The sequence below is a fragment of the Podarcis raffonei genome, chromosome 1 (assembly GCF_027172205.1).
Source record: "Podarcis raffonei isolate rPodRaf1 chromosome 1, rPodRaf1.pri, whole genome shotgun sequence".
Lineage (NCBI taxonomy): Eukaryota > Metazoa > Chordata > Lepidosauria > Squamata > Lacertidae > Podarcis > Podarcis raffonei.
Genome location: NC_070602.1, coordinates 74,450,877 through 74,473,064, shown reverse-complemented (window position 1 = coordinate 74,473,064; position 22,188 = coordinate 74,450,877). Strand labels below are relative to the sequence as shown.

General features: G+C 44.3%; 1 protein-coding gene across 2 annotated transcripts in view; it reads left to right on the top strand.

Moving 5' to 3' along the window:
* The window catches only part of LSP1 (lymphocyte specific protein 1), a 75,973-nt gene that overhangs the window by 25,292 nt on the left and 28,493 nt on the right, over positions 1 to 22,188 (top strand). Inside the window, exon 1 of one of the 2 annotated variants that reach the window (XM_053394107.1) lies at positions 140 to 776. The exons of the other annotated variant lie outside the window; for it this stretch is intronic. Coding sequence (XP_053250082.1) covers positions 718 to 776 — 59 coding nt within the window. The 5' untranslated portion in view covers positions 140 to 717. Of the gene's footprint in view, positions 1 to 139; positions 777 to 22,188 lie in introns of those variants that run through there. 2 annotated transcript variants of the gene reach the window in all.

Sequence of the window (22,188 nt, the reverse complement as noted above, 5' to 3'; positions counted from 1 at the left end):
TGATTACATAATAGGGAAACAGCTAGGGGTCGTTGAATGGATCAGAAAGGGAAGGGAAGACAAATGGGAAGAGGAAGCAAAAGAGAAAGACCAAAAGATGAATGAGGAAAGGAATGAGAGCCAGTGTGGTGTAGTGGTTAGAGTGTTGGACTAGGAGCTGGGAGGCCAGGGTTCCAATCCCCACTTGGCCATGAAGCTGATTGGGTGACCTTGGTCCAGTGACTGCATCTCAGCCTAACCTACCTCACAGGGTTGTTGTGGGGATTAAATATGGAGTGGAGAGGACCATACACCTTGAGCTCCTTGGAGAAAACGGTGGGCTAGAAATGCAGTGAATTATTAACGTAGCAGGGAAGTGTCCCAGGCAGTTTAAACTTCCCCCTGAGTTTATTCTGCAATCAGATGGGAGAAAGGGAGGGGATTCACCTCTGCTAGCTAGCTGAAAGCTTTCCTTCTCCCTGACATTTCCAGTAGTCTGAGAAGGAGAACGTGGAGGTGGAAGAGACCAGGGCTGGGGGGGTGGGGAGACGCGGATAGGGGGGCTTAGAGAAACAAAAGGAAACCAGCTGCAGAACTTCCTGGACAGGGAAAGAGAGAGGGAGAGCGCGCACACTATCTAACGAGATTATTAAAAAGCAGGGAGAGAAGGGAGGAGGAGGAGGCGGCTTTCCGCGCAGGCAGGAGTTCAGCGCCTGCCCCGGGTTCATTTCCCCAACCATGACCAGCGCGATCCTGAGGCGGAATTCCAGCAAGCAAGGCTTGCAGAACCTCATAAGGTAAGCCTCTCTTTACCTGCCCACGGGCGAGATGGGGATACCGAGATGGAGCTCTTCCTTTGTTTACAAGGTGCTCGCGCCACGGACGGGGCTGATTCCTCGCCCTGAGGGTTCTTCCCCTAACCTCGCCCGCCCCCCAAGTGGCCGAGATTTTTGTGGGAAGACGCCAGTTCTTGATCCTACGTGAGTCCACACGGCGTTGGCTTTTTCTGTTGCGAAGGCAGAGACACCCGTTTGCAGGCTGGGGATTTCAGACAGCGAAAAAGCCTCTTCCGTTCAGGGAGTGATGGAATTTGGAGCGGGGGGAGCCCCAGATCTATGGATCGCTTTCCCAGATAATCGCACCCTACCGAAGGTTGCACCTTAGGGCTTTACCTGAGCCTACTGGGCTCTGGCATTTGGGGCGGGGGCGGGGAGAGCGACTTGGCACTGAAGGCAGTTGCCTCTGGGGATCTGCTTTTTGGGGGTGTGTGAGAGAGATGGGATTGGCAGCTAATGTAATTTGCAGGGTAATTAACTTGAATAAGGAGAAATTTAAACGGTGAGGTCCTTTAAAGAGACAGGGTATTAATTAAATAGTAAAAATGACCGAACTTCTGACCAAGATGCTAGAATCTTTCTTTACTGTGAGCAGTGTGGTGGGAAAGCGATTGTTTTCTTTTTGTCAGTGAAAAGGAAAATGTGCACTGAAATCTCGTTTGGAGAGCTAAGGCGGCGATCCCACGCACACTTATGACAAAGTACATCCTATTGACTGTTATGGGGGTTACTTCTGAGTAAGCATGCACAGAAGCGCATTGTTAAGGCTGCAGTGTTAGACAGTGGGAGTAAGTCCCAATGAACGCAGTAGGACTTACTCCTGAGTAGACATGTATAGACTCACACTGTAAACATCTTTGGAAAAGAGAACAGTGGAGCTCTGAGAAAGGCATTGACTAATTCCCTTTAAAAATAAAAATAAGACCACCTCCAGGCTGTAGAATAATGAGGTTAATGAAATAATGTTACCAACCGAGAGGCAAGTTGGGCATTAAACTTGACCCTCCAAAGAAGACAGATGTCACTGACAAGATATTCTTGGATAGTTTGCCAATGTTAGTTTGTGGGTGTCTATGCAAATTTTGAAACATTCCATTGTCTAAAACTGAGAATGGGTAAAGGTGGCAGGCTGATTGGGCAGATGGAGATGTGTTTCGACAGAGTTCATAGGGGAGTTTCCATGGGATCTCTGCCTACTCTGCCTGTTCAGGCATTGCTCTATGCCCTTGATCTTCAACTGGTGGGTCAGGACCCACTGCTGGGTCACAGCCTGGTCCAAGGTGGGTTGCAGCATCAGCATCACTACAACCATACCAATATATGTTTATGAAATAAATAAATTAGAAATGGGTCCCCAAATGCATGTTAAAGGTGTCCTGGGTCTAAAAAAGTTGGAAGACTGCTGCTCTGTGCTATGGCTGGCCAACGATATTAATTAATGCTGATCCAGCAGTAACTAAATACCACAGGGGAAAATTAAATCTATGCATTGGTTAGAATAGTTCCAGTTTAGAGAACATTTTCTATCACAAAGCAAGAAACATGGTTAGGGAGGATGTAAGTCAAATATGGGAAAAACAGATGATCATATATTCTGTGGTCACTGCTTAAAACTGTTCCATGTGGCAGCTCTAATCCCAGGTGGGACAGAGCCCATTGTCTGCAGACTTTGGCCATATACTGTAGTAAAACTTGTTACACACCCCAATTCCACATGTTTCTAGGGGTGTGGTATAACTCCTAACTCTGACAGGTGATCAGCTCCTCCTTGCATTAGAACCATTAGGTGCCAGGCAAAAACATTGCTCCTTTCCCAGGCTTTTGGTTAATCTATGGCCTTTGAAACTGTGTGATGTGTGTCTGCGCGCATGTGCAATTGCTTGCTTTGTTACTACGTTATGTATTTTTGCACTTTTGTATTGTAAACTGTCCCATGTTCCTCGGATGAAAGGTGGTTCAGAAATTTAATAAATAATAAATCATCATCCTCAACTTGGATTCTCCCCCCACCCCCAAAAAATGTAGTGACCATAAAGTAAATGGCTATCTGCTTTAACATATAGAACCTCACACACGTGAGCCTATACTGTTAATAAACTGCCACAGAATATTGATTTTTATTAGTTACCAATGTGAAGGTTAGAGAGATAACATTGCATTGCAAAGGTTATTGAGCAGGTAGCATCACATCTGTGCAAATCAGAAGAAATAGCTCTGAAATTATGTGGTAACCCCCACAAAAGTTACTACAGGAGAAATGTTATTCCTGATATTGTGGTTCCTGGAAGTAAGTACCCTTTGTATTGTCTTACAAATGGTTCTTGTACTTTCAAACATGCAGTCTCTTGAAACCCTTACTCTACAGAGTCACAATGAAATCAATGGAGCCACTTTTAGAGAATAGGACTGGAGGGTTTCAGCCCTTTGGGCTATAGATTTCTAGGATGTTGATATGTTCATTCACTATGTTCAGTTTAGATTTCCCTTCCTACCTCAAGGGGTGCCTCCCTTCTATAGATTTCTCTCTTAAGTGCAAAGGAAGGTTGTCTCCCTTGTCCAGTCTATGCAGGGTCTGCCTTGTACAACTCTTGACTTGAAGATCAGGGAGGGACCAATTGCAGTGGTAATTCTCAAGCTGACTTCAACCATATATTCAATGGATACTTGGCTTGGTGACTTCTCTCCCCCCCCCCCCGCTAAGATGGATTCTTAATTTTGTTTTTGAGTTAATGAGTTTTAACAAAGTAGAGTGGGTATGTAAAAAAAAGTTGAGAATCCCACAGAAATCAATGAGCCTGACAGCACTTCTTACTCAGAAGTAAACATCAATGAGTTCAATGAGACTTAACTCATATAAAGCCCAAATTTGCAATCCTATTCTCACCTAGGAGTAAGTCCATTGAACTCAGTGGGGCTTCCTGCTGAAAAGACATGCACAGAATTGTATTGTTTAAGCACCTACCTATATGTTAACAGCACAATAAAAGCATTTTCCACTGTGTTTATTCTGATAGACATGTGTATTGGATTGCAGACTACATTTCAGTGATTTCACTGGAATATTGGCACACTCCCTTTTCTTTGGATTGCTCCCAAATGTTATGTGTTTTAAAGAGCTTTTCTTTTAATCTGCCTTATGGGGTTAAAAGAATCTAAACTGAGGAGGAGAAGCCCCCTCCGCAGCATGGGGCACAATAAGTTGTTATATTGCATGGAATCTCATTTTGGAATAATTCCACTTGCAGTTGGCTTGGGATATGTAAATAATTTCACATGTAATGGAGCTGTCAAATACAATTCCAACACTCTTAAAAATCTGGGGTTCCACGCTTGGGAAACTAAACAAGATTGGGTGGTGGCAATATAAGACCAGTGAAGATAATGACACACTGTCCCATTTTTACCAAAATACAAAGCTGAAGATAAATGTCTTGCTAGGTGGGGAGAGCAGCAAAGTCTTCCAAAATAAATGATGAATTGTGGGGGTGGAGAGGGTAAACCAGCTACAAACATTAAATCCTCCAAGCACCCATAACAGGTTTGCAAATATCACCTAGTTCATAGGAGAAATAAAGGCGTAGCATATTTGATGGTCATTCACTGTCAGATGTGACAAACCCCAATAGCTCAGGCAACACCTTCAGAAACATCACACCTGGGTTTTATAAACTGTTGGGAAAGAGAACTTCAAGCAGAACCACCGGAAGAATAATTTAAAAATCCTTCCCCAAACAAGAGTGCCCTTGCTAGCACCTGTGATGCTTCCTTTAGCCCTTCCTCTGGATCTTCTGAATACCTGAGATGGTGGAGCAGGAATCACACCAGAGCTAGGATTCCACATGGTGAAACATTCAGAACCCACCAGTTCAGTATTTTTTTAGTTTAAGCAGTAGCCATGCTTCTCAGGTTTCGCCTGGGTAAAAATTCTTTTTGAATGTTCCACATTACCAGTTCATACACATTCCAGAGCCAGTGTGAGCTGGAGGTTAGAGTGTTGGACTAGGATCTGTGAGGACAACAAAAATGAAACCTGCCTGTCCCAGAGTCATAAAGCTACCATAGACAAAGAAGACTTAAAAGGTTCAGTAGTTAACTTAGCAGCTAAAGTTAATGGGATCAAAACCATTATTTCCCCCAATAGAGTTCTGACTACATATCAAATTTCCACCTACCCAGCTTCCAGTAAAACAGATAGAGGGACTGAATAACATACAGTTTATCTTGAGGTGTTCGTTTTACAACTAATACTTAAATCTTCTTTTGACTTTTCCGACATCTAAATTGTTTCTTGTATAGTTTACATTGGTCAGAATTTACATTTGGTTTTTAAAACTGCCCCCTTTCCATTTTGATCCCACGTTAGTGTGAGCCTTCAAAAGTGGCTTATTTCAACTACTAGGCTCTCCTTGCCTGTGTAGTCAATGAGGCCAACTCAAGAGTCCTTACATGTCAATGAAGGTTAGGAAGCCAATGAATGTGTCCCCGAAGTCAGGGGAAGCCGTATCTATGGCAAGTCTGGTAAACGAAACTGAAAGAAAGGGTGGGGGGGATAATGTTGGGGACAAAGTGATGGGATGGGGAGAAAAGGATAAACAGAATTATTTTGTTTTGTGAAACCTTACGTGCATAAAACTTGAGTGAGCTAATGTCAGTGTACAAGCCTGAGATCTGAGTAAATGTAAAGGCAGGCTTGGACGGTACTGTAGTGGCAGACATCCTCTCAGAAGTGCGAGGCATTGTTGTCATTGTTTACTTATTATAATCTGGGATAAAGCAACTTGAAGCAATGCTGCATCTAACAAAGGCTCTGTTTAACAACCCTGGCAGGCACTGGAAGGGAAGGCGAGAGTTAGATAAGATGGTAATTGTCCATTCTTTCCCAATGTCATTCCTAGTTAATTACACAGTCCCTGGCAATAAGGTCTCCCAGCAATCACCCTGGGCTCCCTCAGCTTGATGGGCACTTCCCAAATGCCAGGCTTTTCAGATGCAAATGGGGTACTCCTGGCAATGTTTTCATGCAAAGCTCTGCTTGTTATCTCTTTTCATAGGTCAGGGAAGAGGCAAAGTAGACAAAGCTCACCTTTTTAAGGCTATGTTTGGGACACTTTTATGGGTTCTCCAGCTACACAGGATTTTGTTACGAGGGGGGAGGGACCTTTTCCAGGCCAGGGGCCGTGTTCCCATCTGAAATATTCTCCTGGGGCCAAATACCTGTGGTGGGTGGGGCAGGAGGCAACAGTAGGTGGAGCAATGAGTGTCATTTTTTTACATTTGTACTATAAGCTAGTTTCTAGAAAGACTCAGAATAGTGTGGCCTGGGAAGAAGAGGGCTAAATAGAGATGAGCAGAGGGCCGCTTTTGCCCCCCAGGGCCGAGGTTCCCCACCACTGAGCCACAGTAAAATGTGTCGGAGGCACACGTCTCCAAACACACTGCTGGTGTGCACCAAGCAACAATGGGCAATGATGACTCCGTCACGCATCTCCACCTTGGGCTTGGAATCAAGTGCCTCCCTTCCACACCTCATATGTTTCCTGCAGAAAACATCAAACCGACCACAGCGAACAAAACTGCTGGCTGTCATTCTTGATGCTAAACAGAATGCAGCTAAAGGTTCACTCCTAACCATGACTACTCAGAAGGATGACCTATTGAATTCAATGGGGCAGGCATTCAGTTATGTAGGGTCAGAACTGCAGCCTCAGTTCTAGAAGCATGGGGCAGGAGTGCATTATACTGTAAGAACTAGCTACTGTCAAGTTGTGGGAGGAGGCTAGGCAAAACAGGTATAGGCAAAAGTTAAGTCATAGCCAGTGCGGGAATAGCACGGGTGGAGGCCAGTTCATTAGGGTAAGTGGGGAACTGCCCACCAACCTCAGCCCGTCCCCACCAATCTTTCTTCTTACTGACAACCATGTATGGGGTGGAACTGGCTGTCAGTTTCCTCCTCCTCCTTCGTCCCAGAGTTGACTTTGTAGAACTCGACAGGGAAGAGCGTGGCAGTGAAACTAGAACTAGTTGGCGCCACCAGTCATTGGTTCTGACTCCCAGCTACTTTTGACCTCCCTCCTTTCTGTCCCAATGAGCACCAGCCACCATTGGTGGAGTATCCGAGTTGTTCCTAGGAATATGAATACATGAAAATAGGAAGCTTGCTTGGCACTGAGCTTGACCAATCGTACCTCCAGCTCAGTATTGTCTACACTGACTGGCAGCAGCTCTCCAGGGTCTCAAGGAGGGTCTTTCTCAGCCCTACCAAGAGATGCTGGGGACCTTCTGCATGCAGAATTCATCTGGTCCAATTCTTTTGTTAGTTGTGAACATCCTTTCAGACCGCAGATGGGAAAATGGTCTCTAGCCTCCTGCATAAAAGGATGTTTGTTAAATATATGAATGACAGTAATCACAGATAGTTATCAATTAGCAACATTTGGTCAAGTAATGGGTTAGATGTATAAATTAAAACATTTTGATTAAAAATATTTGTGCCCCAGTTAATTGGACAACACATTTTTTGGCAGGGGGGGCGGAGATTACTATATTGCCTCGAATATAAGCCGCACCCTAATATAAGCCACTCCCTTAAAATTCTGCAGGCACTCACACCTGCTCTGTTTTACTGTATGTCTGTTTCAGCAGTGATATCGTAAAAGCCCATTTTTGTAAGGTTGTGAATTTAAGCCGCACGTTAACTTTTCACGGTCAGAATTTGGGGCAAAAGTGAGCCTTATATTCAGGCCAATATGGTATTATTTTTACTATAATAACATTGACAAGGACAGGGGCCCATTGTATTTCCCGTTCTGTCTCAAATTGAAGGCTGCTTGGTGATCATGCCTGCTGTGACACAGAGTAGTATCATCAAAAAGCAAAGAACTTGTGCTTTTGCACTTAAAGCATAACTATTGCTTTGTTCATGTGCAAAGTTATGCAGATGCAATCCATTACCTAGTGAAAGAATTATATGATTTATCAACTAAGATGTTGAAATGAGGCGGTGGGGAATCCTAATCGTTATCCATACAGTAGCATCCTTTTGGCTACAATCCTCTTCACACTTACCTGGGATTAATGAGACTTATGGTGCTTCTGGAATGTACCGGTAGATATGCACTAGACTGCACTGTGTATTAGTGATCATAGCAAGCTCAGTGGCTTTCACCCTCTTCCATTTACAGAGGGCAATACTGAGGCACAGTGGAAGCTTTGTAGTTTGGGGAAGATGCTGAACATTCTCTGCTTGAGAACCCTGACCCTCTCCCAGAACTGCAGTTCCCAGATTTTCCTGGGGAGAGGGAATAGCTATTTAAACCAGTTAAAATCTTTGACCTGTAACTTCCGATGCCGTGCACCAAATCATGAGCAATGCCAGGAACAGAACAAGGAGCCCTGACACTCATTCACAAAGCACTCTTTTACATCTGAACAAGTTAGCAAATGACAGGAAAACAGTTTGGTGCTGATACAAAAATTGAGTGGTGAGTACGCAGTGCTGGACACATCTAAGGCTGGTGTGCTGCCTGCCTCTGGGGTTGCAAGATGGAAAGTACCCTGAGCCGAGCTTAGCTCAAGCTGCTATTTAAATGGCCGGACTCCTCTTCAGCTGGGCATTCATGAGATACCCCCATTCCACTCCTGATGCCCACCTGTCCCTTGGAAGCCTGATAGCTAAGTCCTCTCTTGTCAGTGTAAGAATATGAGCTGTCCCCCTCTCTGAATACTGTATGCGTTCATTCCCAGAATTTCCAAACACTGGGTTGCTGTGTCCCTAGTGCTGCAGCTGCCTTCTACCCAGCCCTTAGCTGTGTGTCACACCTCTAACTATGTGTAAGGACTCCTCGTGGCATGTCTGGTGTCAATGGACTGCAGTATCACTATGTCAGTTACCTCCTGAATCAGAGGGATCTCCAATGGACACAAGCTATCTTGAACTCAAGTGGGACTTCTTGACAGAGAACTCAATGAAATCCAGCCTGGGTACTGGAAAGATGCTTGAGTGATGGCTCTGGAAGAGTGAGGCTGGTCTACACATGCAGTTCAGAGAGTGGGCAGAATGGACTGTACCATTTCAGATTGCAGGTGGGGGGCTGCCAATTTTTGAATGTTTCACTTTTAAAGGATCTCATGGGGTGGGGGTGGGGAATCCATCACATCAAAGGGAAAGGGTTTATCCTGCTTGGTGGGGGATAACCTTGAGCTCCTTGAAAGAAAGGTAGGATATAAATGCAATAAAAAAAGAAGAAGTGTGGCAAGAGATGCAATGGGGGCATCTCCCTTCATTGCATCCGTATGATTGAGGGTATGTGGGTAGATTATCCAGGCTGGCAACCCTACCCCTCCGAAAGCCCTTATAAATTTTCAATCTCTGAGTCAGCATACAAATCTGGACTTGTGAAGCTGTGTCCGAGGCATTAATGCACACATTCTTAAGCGTTGCCTTCAGCCATTCTAGGCTCTTTGTGTGGCAGAAGAAGTTGATTCACTGCAATCCACTCTGAACTGCATGGTGCCACAGAGGCTATAATCAGTGACCTACTAAGTTGTTCAGTGTCTGCAGCCCCCTTGCTCACTGAAGAACTATGGAATCTGGGCATGCTGCCAGCTGGACAAGTTTAACATCTGATCCCCAAGTGATAGGGATTTTTCCACCCTAGTGGTCTTTGCATGAGGGCTACCAATATCTCTAGAAATGCATCCTAGACAGCTTCGGAGTGCAAGTACCAAACGAAGCACAACTTCATTTTAAATATTCTTTGAGCTGGCTCTTGGTTTCCCTGCAGTACGTACGCTAACCAGGGACTTCGCTTTAATCCTCAGTGTTACACTAATCAGCTTGTGCCCTGTTATACCAGGAAGCCTGCTAGTCTGGGAAGGCTCTCCAGGGGTCTTTCCTCTGAGCCTCCTTTCATCATTCATATTTTGCATTCTGAAATATGTCTCATCTTGCCTTGCAGGCTTGTGGAACATGTAAATCAACTGTTTCAGGCTGTCACTGCCCATCACTTTGCCAATTGACAGCTTCTCTTGTTAGAAGAATCTCAAGTCGTGGCTGGCAGGATATCTTTAATTGTTGAGGGTTTTGTTCTTTCTTTTTTAAAAAAGCAAATCAAATATTTAGCATGGCATATGTTATTCCTTGCATTTCAATTTTCTAGCTAGCTTGTACTACGATTTCACATTGCTCCTCTTACGCAGACCCTGCATTCCTTGCGCGAGACTTTTGCTCAGTTATCTTCCACTCACTAGCCAGTGGGGGAAATGAATAAATCTGGATGCCACAATTCCCAAGCTGGGAGCCTACAATACATGCAGGCATGAGCTGAATCATGTATGAGAAGGATTCTGATATCTGTGGAGAACAAACACTCTTTGGCAAACGCAACTGCGGGAGAGGCGAATGATTGATGAGAGACCATTATAGCAGCTAAGGAGTGAATGGAGATAAAGACTAAGGAAAAAATGGAGTAAAAATACTGTATTCACAACTGGCTTGTTAAAATGGTCGTCAGCCACCTTCTACCTGACAAATATGTTAACTGTCCCATTAATGGAGTCATTGGGCAAAAAACGCCCGTCTCTTTCTTTGTGCCCTTGATATCAAAGAGGCCATCCCAGATATTGTATTCCATTTGGAAAATGAGCTGGTGCTGCAACCCACATAGGGACGCCAACAGTTTGTTGCCTTTTACACTGTGAAGCAGGGGTGCGGTGGGGCTTTTCCATTCTAAGAGCTACTTTCCCTTTTGAGGGCTACATGCCAGTTCAGGGCTGGGCAAAAGTGGGTAGCAAAAGAGGTAACCAATCTTTGTCCTCAGAAGAGTTTCAGGGACCAAGCTGGAGAGGCCAGGGCTGTCCCTTGTTCCCTCAGTTTCAAAACTCTTGTAGGGCTCTGGCTACTCTGGGAAGTAGCAATTATCTGAAAAGCTGGTCTCCCTACCTCTGAACCAATCAGACACTCAGTGGTGGACCTTGGGATCTCAAATTTCAGCAGCACCCTGTGTGATGCTGAAATTCCCCCCGCCTCTCACCTTCCATTCTACAACATAGCTGTGGTGCTCCCAAGACTTTATGCCCAGTGCCACTGAACTGGTCACACTCCCCCAAATCTGCCTCTGAGGCGATGCTCTGTTCACGATGTATCACATTTCACTTACAATTGGTCAGTTTCTGCTAGGTAGGCTAACACTTACGTGGTGAGCTTCCCCTTCCTGGCTCTATCCTTGTGTTGACAATATTTTAGTTAGAAACAGTATGATTTAGAACGTTTTCAGGCAATTCCATTTGGGGGTCTCCTTTCTATCTTCCCTTCAGTCATTCTTAATCCTGCAGTTCTTGAACTCAGGTCCACAGAAGACATGCTCCAATTCATTCTTAAGTCATCCAGCAAGATATGCTGTGTAAGAGAAGCGGGCAAGGACAGACCCCTATTTTCAGCTCATCCCCAAGGCCTGAAAGAAGGCTCACATTTGTCTCTCATCCTTTTGTGTGAAAGGTGTGGGCGGACAAGCCAGCAAAAGTGGGTGGGAGTGGAATGGGGTCAGAGGAAATGGGTGCTGGCTCTATTTTTAGCAGGACAGACAGAGCTAGGCTAGAGGAAGATGCTCCCTGTGGAGGTTTTTTTGGGGGTGGGGTGGGGTGCGGGGGAATGCTCTGTTTTGTTCCACATAACAATGCGACTGTCATCTTGTGTACTACAGAACTAGAAATGCAAAAGGGTCATACAGTTAAGCCACCCACTTGTACCATAAATATCTGAGCACATTCCGACACAGTTAATGATGCTTTGTAATAAATTCATGCCTTCGGAGACCCAATGTTTGGTCTGAGTCCCTAAAAACATAACCTATCGTTGTTTCCCTTTTCCATACAGGAAATCACTGCCAGGAGCTTGCAGCGCACGAACAGTGTGACATTTTAATTTGACATTAGGGCATTGGGGAAAGTTGGCAGAGCCAGGGGCTGGAGTCAGACTATGAAAGGTGGACACAAATTGTGGTGAAAGAGCTTCAGGTGGAAGATGAGCCAGAGGACGTCAAGGTTAAATTATTCCCAGTGTCTGCACAGCACCACTGGATTGTTGCGCATTTGCTGGGAAACATTTGGTGTAGAAAATACATTTAGCCATCCATTTAAAAAGGAAATGATATACTAGAGGGGGTTATTTATTTCAGGAATTTAATATATGGAACTAATTCTACTATGCTGGTTAGCTAATGAGTGTAAAATGCCCCAGTAACTGTTGTAATCTATTCATTTGGTTTCCTCACCAAGGAAGCCACTATACAAAGCATTTACTCGAGGAAATCATTTATAGCATTGCAATAGCAATGAGTGTGGAGATTACAGAACACCCTAAAGGTAAACTAGCGGAATTGTCTGTAAGGAGCTATTGAAGTGCTTGCTTGGGTGAAACCTGCATATAATTGCATTTTTCTCATTTACATAGACACTAAAATTAAAAAAAATGTATTAAAATACAGTGAAAATACACATGCAAGGAAAGCAAGTGCCTGATGAATTCTGAAACATGTTTACACAAAGAATCTAGAAGGCTTCAAACATAATTATCTCAGGATTATTTGATCCTGCACCAACCTCTGTCTACATAAACAAGGAATTCCAGGGTTTTTCAAGCAGCAACCCTTGCTGACTATATGTAAATTTAGAGTTGATCCAAGCCAGCATGGTACAGTGGTTAGAGCAGGCATAGGCAAACTCCGGCCCTCCAGATGTTTGGGACTACAATTCCCATCATCCCTCGCTAACAGGACCAGTGGTCAGGGGTGATGGGAATTGTAGTCCCAAATATCTGGAGGGCCAGAGTTTGCCTATATCTGGGTTAGAGTGTCAGACTAGGACCTGGGAGACCAGGTTCAAATCCCCACTTGGGCCAGTCACTCTCCCTCTCAGCCTAAGCTACCTCACAGAGCTGTTGAGGGGATTAAGTGAGAAGGGGTGAACCATCTTGAGCTCCTTGGAGAAAAAGGTGTAATATAAATACAATAAAGGAATAAATAAATTTTGCTGCCTTATTATTGAGCACTCCTGCATCCCCACTCCTGCATCAAGGTGCATAGTAACCAAGCATAGTAACCCTTGCAGTAAAAATGCATTGATAATAAAGTAAATGAGTAGCGATTTGCTCTCTTTTTGTGACATCCACACTTTGTCCAATGGCAGGGCTAGGCTGATAATCTGGTTTGACAGTTCTATACAAAATGTGTACACCACATGGATTGCATTTGAGCTTTGTATTTGTGCATTTGTAAGCACTTCGTCTCTTTAAACTGAATAAAATATCTTTCCTTAATCATCTCTCTAGTGTGTTTTGAAGAGAGACGTGAATGAAAGGCCCATGCCCACAGTTCAGATATGACACACAGTGAATGTGTATTGTGTTTGGTAGCATATTTGTCTTCTGCCACAAATCAACCAACCAACCAAAATACAGGCCATGTTACATGACACACGATGGGCAGGCACATTGCATCCTGGAGTTCTACATTTTACAACAAAAAGATGGGTCAGGGTGAGGGGAGCTGAACCTAGCCTCTCCCATCTTACCTCCATGGGCACTTTTGCTCCCAGATTGGATGCCAAAAGTGTGCTGAGCTGGAGAAGAGCAGGCATTAACTGATAAGAGTGCAGACAGGCAAAGTGAAATGAAGAAGGGAGCAGGGTTTGATTCCCTGCATCCATGGGTGCAGTGTGTGTGTGTATGAGAGAGAGAGTGAGTGTGAGTGTGAGAAAGAGAGAGAGAGAATTAGACTCCTATTTGCTCCTACCTCTTTATCAGAATAAACGGAGGAGGCTGCCCTGTTATGTCTAGGTAAGCCCCAGGTCTCTAGATTACTCTGTATTCCATGCCCATTTGCGCATCAGAGATTGCAATCCTGCTAATGTTTCTACCATCACTTATCACTGAAAAGAGAAGTGAATCAAGACTCAAGAAGCTGTTTCTTTGTGTGTGCATGAGGGCTGAGACATTGATTGCTTTCTTTTAGCTCTTTCTCCTGTCTGATTCACCAGAAAGTGCAAACAACTGAGAAACTCAAGTGGATCAAGAAGGATAACTACCGTATTTTTTGCTCTATAAGACTCACTTTTTCCCTCCTAAAAAGTAAGGGGAAATGTGTGTGTGTGTTATGGAGTGAATGCAGGCTGCACAGCTATCCCAGAAGCCAGAACAGCAAGAGGGATTGCTGCTTTCGCTGCACAGTGATCCCTCTTGTTGTTCTGGCTTCTGAGATTCAGAATATTTTTTTTCTTGTTTTCCTCCTCCAAAAACTAGGTGCGTCTTATGGTCTGGTGCGTCTTATAGAGAGAAATACGGTAATTGTGCAAAGGGGGCCAAATAAAAAGAAAACATGTTTTTGATGTAATTCTTTTTCTTGGCTTTTCACTTTATCATCCCTTACGATGCAGACATAATACATATATGGCATAGTCCACAGGTGATTTTTTATTTTTGCCTACAGAATGCCAAACTATATATTATGCTTAATGAGTAGTATGCTTTTGTTTATATGATTACAGGCTTGGGGGATTGTTACTGGGTCTGCAGCACAAATTTCTTCCTTCTCCAGCAGCCGTGACACCCCCACATCCCTTCTGCACAGAACATTGGAAAGTTTAGGGCCCACACCCAGAATATCTCTGGCTGAAACTGTGCATTATGGGAAAAATATGTTTAGATTCCTGGAAATGAAGAAGAAAGCTATGGCGTGATGTCATTCTGTTAGCATTTTCCCACTTGGCCTCTTCTGTGGGTGCTGGGGAAACACTAATGTGGTGAGATCATGCCACAACTGCTTAATACTGGGGTAACTTAGAGGAGAGGTCTTTCCATAATGTGTAGTGTGTGCCTGATAACAGCAGTCAGATGTGTTTATGTGCCCAGCCAATGCCACATGATTTTCAGAACCACAGACAATTGCACCCGCAAGCCAATCGACAAATCCTATGCAAAAATATGTATTCCAGGAGGTGCACAGCTGTGGAGAAAAACAAATTTCCTTTGAATAAAGTCCTAGTGAGGTGTTCCTATATCAGCGTGGTGCAGGTAGTAGGGACGAGTGCCCTTGCCCTGCACTCTCTGCCATCTTTGTTGCCCTCCACAAATAGGATGGTGACTGCAGTGTGAGCCAGCTCTGCTCATGTTGTAGACTCCCCACTCATCATCGAACCCTGATTTTCAAGGGTTCTAAAATCACAGGGAGCCTGTAAGAGGAGAACAGGCTCCTTGTTGCAGCCAGAACACCTCCAAAAGAGGAAGGAAGAACATTGCATGCAGGAATATATCTGTTATGTACTGAAGTTCTCACCCTGGGCCAGCAGGGGGATACTGTAGATAGTTTTCACTCAGGTCCACATATGCAAATAAAGAATTGAAAGTGACGTTCAGTGATTGGATAGCTACAGAAAGTTGTTACTGTTGCATTGTAGTGGAGCTCTATATAAGCAGGCTGGCTGAACCCTTCAGTTCAGTTCTGTTCTGGCCTGTGAATAAACAAGAGCTGTTTGAAGAATCGCTGTGTCATCTGATATGTTCCCCCACAACATAACAATATCAGACCTGTTTTATCCCTGTTGCAAGCAGTCACCTTCCAGCTTGTGGAGGGGGATGGGGGTGAGAGAGCTTGTCCCCACTTCCTTTTCTGTGGGGTGTTAATCACATGGAGTAGGAACACCTGAAGTGGGCTTAAAATGGCTTCATCGCAGAGGAAGCACAATTTCCTGTCCAGCTGTAGCTGCAATGCTTCTCTCTGACTCATCTCACTCATGATGGAAACAGAGGACCATTTCTATTAAGATAACTATGTCACTTTAAGGATTTTGAGCAAGTTTTAAAACCCATACATCTCCACATAAAATGATCTCCACAAAAATTGTGGTTTTTGAGGAGAAGGTACTGCTGCCGTCTTGAATTGATGTAGTGAGTTGAGTCAGCTGATGTGGACAAGGTTGCAACTTCTCCAAACTGGCAACAATTGGTGGTTCGTTCATATAAATAATGCAAACATGAATACATCTACTTTCTGCTACTGAAGTTGAACTAAAAGGAAGAACTTGATAATGGAGAGACAGGTGGAATCCGTAGGAGTGAGCTTGTTGCCAGGAGGATGCCATTTGGCAGAGCGCTGGTGCAGCCTATCTTTCAAGCATGTAGCTGTATCTTTTTTTTGCCTTTTTGTATGCGATGTCACTGGGCTACTGTTGTTCTTGAAGTAATTGTCCTTCAATTAAATTCCGTGCAGCCAGAGCAAAAGAAAGAGCAACAGATCATGAGCTTCTGAGGTCATGGAGGGAAAATTAGTCACATCCAACTGAGAAACAAAGGGAGCGGCGAAAGGAGGCTACAATGGCAATATAAATGCCTGTTACAATGTTCCTAATGGATTCCCAGTCGTCTAATCCAGGGCACGGATGCAAGCTAGATCTGGGAGGGGCATTGCAATTCCCATTTTAAACCCTTGGTTTGACATTCTGGAAAAAGCACAGTTTAAACAAAACGAGGATCCCAAATACATCTACCAAAATTGTGATTTTCTCTTCCTACTGGAACGGGGCAAGCTGGAAAATTTTGGATTAAGAGTGTTTCTGAATCAGGCCTTTTGTCAAGTATTGTCACATACATATGGGACAGAGGTCATGATGGAAAGTCCATGAATGACTTCATTTAGATTACTGTATTAGAAGAAAAAAAGCAAACCACTTTGGCTCTCTGCCAGGGCCTAGACAACTATTTCCATGGAAACTGTGGAGAAAACAGTAAATATGAGTGCAGAATGAATTAAGATAGAGGTTTCTCAGGTCTTTGCATCTGACAGTTTTGCTGTCTTTGTTCTTGGGTCTGTACACCCAAGCTCAAAGTTATGGGGTGAAGCTGAAGCTAGAAAGCAGAAAGGGGAAAAGAAAGTGTCCGTTTTACTTGTGTGTGTGTTTGTGTAGAGCACTCTCTATATAGAGTTGCATCCAATTGTGTCACTTCTCTGATAGCATTCATTTATTTAAATATTTTCATTCAGAAAAAGATCACAGTGTGGTTTCCAAAAACCCAATAACAAAATTAAGCAACACAATATAAATGATAAAATGTGAAAAATTGAAATAGAAACAAAAACATATCCTAAAATATGCTTCCATGAACAAAAATGTGCTTAGGTGGTGACCGAAGCTCTAGGATGTAATTGGCCATGTTACTAGGAGAAGGGAGTTCCCCCACTGCCCCCCATACTTGGCACCCCTGTTTTGTTATATGAATGACTTGATGTGGTTTTTTTGTGCTTGTCGTGTATGTAAACTGCTTTGAGATCTTGTAGACAGTACAGCAGTTTATAAATGGTAAAAAGGTAAAGGTGCCCCTAACAGTTAAGTCCAGTTGCGAACGACTATGGGGTTACGTGCTCATCTCGCTCTATAGGCTGAAGGAGCTGGCATTTGTCCACAGACAGCTTCCGGGTCATGGGGCCAGCATGACTAAGCCGCTTCTGGTGAACCAGAGCAGCGCATGGAAACGCCGTTTACCTTCCTGCCAGAGTGGTACCTATTTATCTGCTTGCACTTTGATGTGCTTTCGAACTGCTAGGTGGGCAGGAGCAGGGACCGAGCAACGGAAGCTCATCCCGTCGTGGATTTGAACCGCCGACCTTCTGATCGGCAAGTCCTAGGCTCTGTGGTTTAGACCACAGCGCCACCTGCGTCCCCTATAAATGGTAGTGATAATTAAATAACAAACACATACATTTGACAGCATTTGACCTGTAGAAGCTGGTATTTGACAGCTATCATGATGTCAACAGAGCATATGCCATGATGCGGCATGCATCAATCAACATTTGATGGTCTCTAGCAGCAGACTTACAGTAGCAGCCATCATTTGGCCACAGCTGACAGCTGACATGTAGTTGCACACGTTATCTGACAATATTGGATAGATGGTTTGCAATAGGATTTAATAAATTAACTTTGCTTTGCATTTACATTTGGATTTCAAATTTCAGTTTTGAAAATGACATTGGTATTTGGCCCACTGATGTTGATGCCGAAATCCAGATTTCAAAATGTCAGCATGTCCATTTCACACATTCCTTCTGAGGAGATGCCTTCGCTGTACAGTGGTACCTCGGGTTAGGTTCAGGTTACAGACGCTTCAGGTTACAGACTCTGCTAACCCAGAATTAGTACCTCGGGTTAAGAACTTTGCTTCAGGATGAGAACAGAAATCGTGCAGTAGCGGCGCAGCGGCAGCAGGAGGCCCCATTAGCTAAAGTGGTGCTTCAGGTTAAGAACAGTTTCAGGTTAAGAACGGACCCCCAGAACGAATTAAGTTCTTAAACCGAGGTACCACTGTATTCTTTTCGGCACCTGCTTAAAACATTTTTGTTTAGGCAGGCCTATCCAGACATGTGTTATAACTTCTTTTACTGTTCATTTTAATTATCTTTAAATGTTTTTAAACTGTTTTAATAGGGGAAAAAACACTGGTAGTTTTAGTATCTCTTGTAAACCGCTTAGAGGCTTTGCTACAATCAAGCCGTGTATCAACTTTGTTAAATAAATGAAATGAACTAAATTTGTGCTGCACCGACCTCGCCACTGCCTGGTAAGCAGCACCACTGCAAGTCCCTTCTCTGCTGGCCCTCATCTTAAAAATTAAAATATGTGAACCTGCACTTTTATTGCTTTTTTGGGCTGAGAAATGCTGGTTGGTTCGTGGGTTTTGCATGCAGGCATTCATCCTGCTGGTATGTTTTCATAGAATCATAGAATCATAGAATCATAGAGTTGGAAGAGACCACAAGGGCCATCGAGTCCAACCCCCTGCCAAGCAGGAAACACCATCAGAGCACTCCTGACATATGGTTGTCAAGCCTCTGCTTAAAGACCTCCAAAGAAGGAGACTCCACCACACTCCTTGGCAGCAAATTCCACCGTCGAACAGCTCTTACTGTCAGGAAGTTCTTCCTAATGTTTAGGTGGAATCTTCTTTCTTGTAGTTTGGATCCATTGCTCCGTGTCCGCTTCTCTGGAGCAGCAGAAAACAACCTTTCTCCCTCCTCTATGTGACATCCTTTTATATATTTGAACATGGCTATCATATCACCCCTTAACCTCCTCTTTGCAGAAACCAGCGTGGTCTGCTGCTAAAAGAGGGGAAGAATGGGGCTGGCACCAGAACCCATGTTATCACCCATGTTGGAATGTTACTGAAACCTTATCGTTTCCTCTGGGATCTGAGGGGTAGTTCTGCTGACAGAGAATTTTATTATCTGGTGACTGGGACGTTCTGAGAGGAGTTTTATGTCAAAATGTTAATCTTCTGTTGGGGAGGAAGGAAAAACAGCATGTAGCAGAGTTGGTTTGGGAGGCCTGCGGGATGATAGCACTGGGTGTCCTCCTCCAACTTTCTCACACACACACACCCCACTCCATTTGTAGCAATGGTACAGCTTGGCTCAGGAATTCTGACTAAATTACTATGTTTCTAAGAAAACATGTCAAAGTCCCTCACCATTCACAATTCTCCCTCCCTCGTGGAGACTGAATGGCGGCCCAGGCTTTTCAGCTTTTTTCTTGGCCTCTCTCCCTGTCAGAATCAGCATTTTCTGAGTGTCGTTTATTTCACTTAGTTTCAATTTACTTTGTTCTCGTTTAAATCTCAGTTTAAGTCTGCCTCTAATAGCCCAAGTGGCTGAATTCACTTGTGCAGTGATGCAACAGGGATGTGAAACCCAGTCTCACCCGCCCCTTCTGTGAAATCTAGATGACATCATCTGCCAGAGCAAAAGGATAACTGATGGAATTTCCTTGCTCTGGCAAGTGAATGAGGTGATGAGGAGGCTTTCAAGTTTATTTGTGACAGATGCGCCATGGCTGCACACGAATGCCCAGGCTCCTAGGGAGGAGATTGTGGTTGCGTTGTGCTTTACCACTCATTTTGCTGCTGTGCTACACTGAGCTAAGCCATGTTTTGACTTAGATTGTTGTCTGAACCCAGGCTTGTGATTTGTTGTTGTTGTTTAGTTGTTTAGTCATGTCCGACTCTTCGTGACCCCATGGAGCAGAGCACGCCAGGCACTCCTATCTTCCACTGCCTCCCACAGTTTGGTCAGACTCATGCTGGTAGCTTCGAGAACACTGTCCAACCATCTCGCCCTCTGTCATCCCCTTCTCCTTGTGCCCTCCATCTTTCCCAACATCAGGGTCTTTTCCAGGGAGTCTTCTCTTCTCATGAGGTGGCCAAAGTATTGGAGCCTCAGCTTCACGATCTGTCCTTCCAGTGAGCACTCAGGGCTGATTTCCTTCAGAATGGAGAGGTTTGATCTTCTTGCAGTCCATGGAACTCTCAGGAGTCTCCTCCAGCACCATAATTCAAAAGCATCAATTCTTTGGCGACCTGCCTTCTTTATGGTCCAGCTCTCACTTCCATACATCACTACTGGGGAAACCATAGCTTTAACTAGATGGACCTTTGTTGGCAAGGTGATGCCTCTGCTTTTTATAATGCTGTCTAGGTTTGTCAATGCTTTTCTCCCAAGAAGCAGGCGTCTTTTAATTTCGTGACTGCTGTCACCATCTGCAGTGATCATGGAGCCCACAGGCTTGTGATTTAGCTTTCCCTAACTATAAACTGTAACCAATGTTTGTTCTTGGTTTACAGTTCTTGGTTTGCCCAGGAGAGCTAAAATATCAGCCCAGGTTTGTGCAACACACTAAGCCAAAACGTGGCTTATCTCAATGAGACACAGCAGCAAAATGCCCAGGCAGAAGCAACATGGCTGCAGTCTCTTCCCCAGTAGCCTGCGCACTCGTGCATGTGCTCTGTGCCATGTTTGGCTTAGTGTGATGTGTGAACCAGACCATATGCTAGAATAAATTGGAGAGTAAGGAAGACTATCAAGCAGAGACTGGATACTTCTTTCCTTTTATTTGATAGGGTTCCTGCTTCCACACTAGCACTTTAAATGGTAACAGTGCTTTGTGAGATGGTTCGCATTTCTAATGAAATGCCAAAGGCTGCATTTCATTTGGCTAAATATGTTTTACATGTTGAATGTATGCAGTCACAAGTAAGCTGCAGTGAGTTCCATGATGTGTACTCCTACCATAGGCCGCTTCCTTTATATTTAATTAAATGAATTATGCATTTACTTTAATTGTGTAGTTGGTAATGTTTTATGGTTTTGCTGTGACTCTCTTTTATGCGAGCTGCTTTGGGAGGATCTATGCTCTTGAAAAGGGGCACAAACATATCACTTAGAACAAACCAAGTAATTCGTCAAGCCGAACTACACGAAGCATACTTTAGCTGAGCATGCTCTTGGTTTGGGCATGCCTTATATTTCAAAGGGATGATGGTAAGGCCCAGCAAACTTGGCTTGTGTCCCAGGTAAAGGGAGTGCTGGTGCAAGAGATCCATTGAAAATATTATTGGAAAGGTAACAAGGTTGACCTCCACTACACTAGGAGGAATACTTCAGCTAGCTGTGTATAGAGTTGCTAGAGTAGAAGCTACGTTAGTGATGGGCTTCCACTACAGGTAATTTTATGATCAACACAATTGCTGTGCAGCACAGCGCCTCAGAAGCAATATAGCACACAAAGCAGCTTGTCGGGGGTGGGAGTGGGGTTACTGTGCTAGGTTCCTGTCAGGTAACTGCTGTTATTTACCAAGAAGGGGAGGGACGGTCTATGCTGGGCAGATGCTCCACCAGCAAGGCTGGATTGGCTCTGCTGGTGCATTTGCACCTTACCTCGCAGCCGAGACCATATAACACCGGTCCTGAAAGACCAACATTGGCTCTCGGCACGTTTCTGAGCACAATTCAAAGTGTTGGTGCTGAACAGTAAAGCCCTAAACGGCCTCAGCCCAGTATACCTGAAGAAGCGTCTCCACCCCCATTGTTCAGCCTGGACACTGAGGTCCAGCGCTGAGGGCCTTCTGGCGGTTCCCTCCCTGCGAGAAGTGAAGTTACAGGGAACCAGGCAGAGGGCCTTCTCGGTGGTGGTGCCTGCCCTGTGGAACACCCTCCCATCAGATGTCAAGGAAATAAACAACTATCTGACTTTTAGAAGACATCTGAAGGCAGCCCTGTTTAGGGAAGTTTTTAATGTTTGATGTTTTATCGTGTTTTTAATATTCTGTTGGGAGCCACCCAGAGTGGCTGGGGAAACCCAACCAGATGGGCAGGGTAGGTCGGTAGGTAGGTATAAATAAATAAATAAATAAATAAATAAATAAATAAATAAATACCAAACTCCTTACCCCTCCCCATCCTGGAAAGCTGATGTAAGGTCTCTGCTCCACCCAGCCAGCCCTTTCTGTCAGCCTGAGTTCACCAAGTGTTCTTTCATACGTTGGCATTTT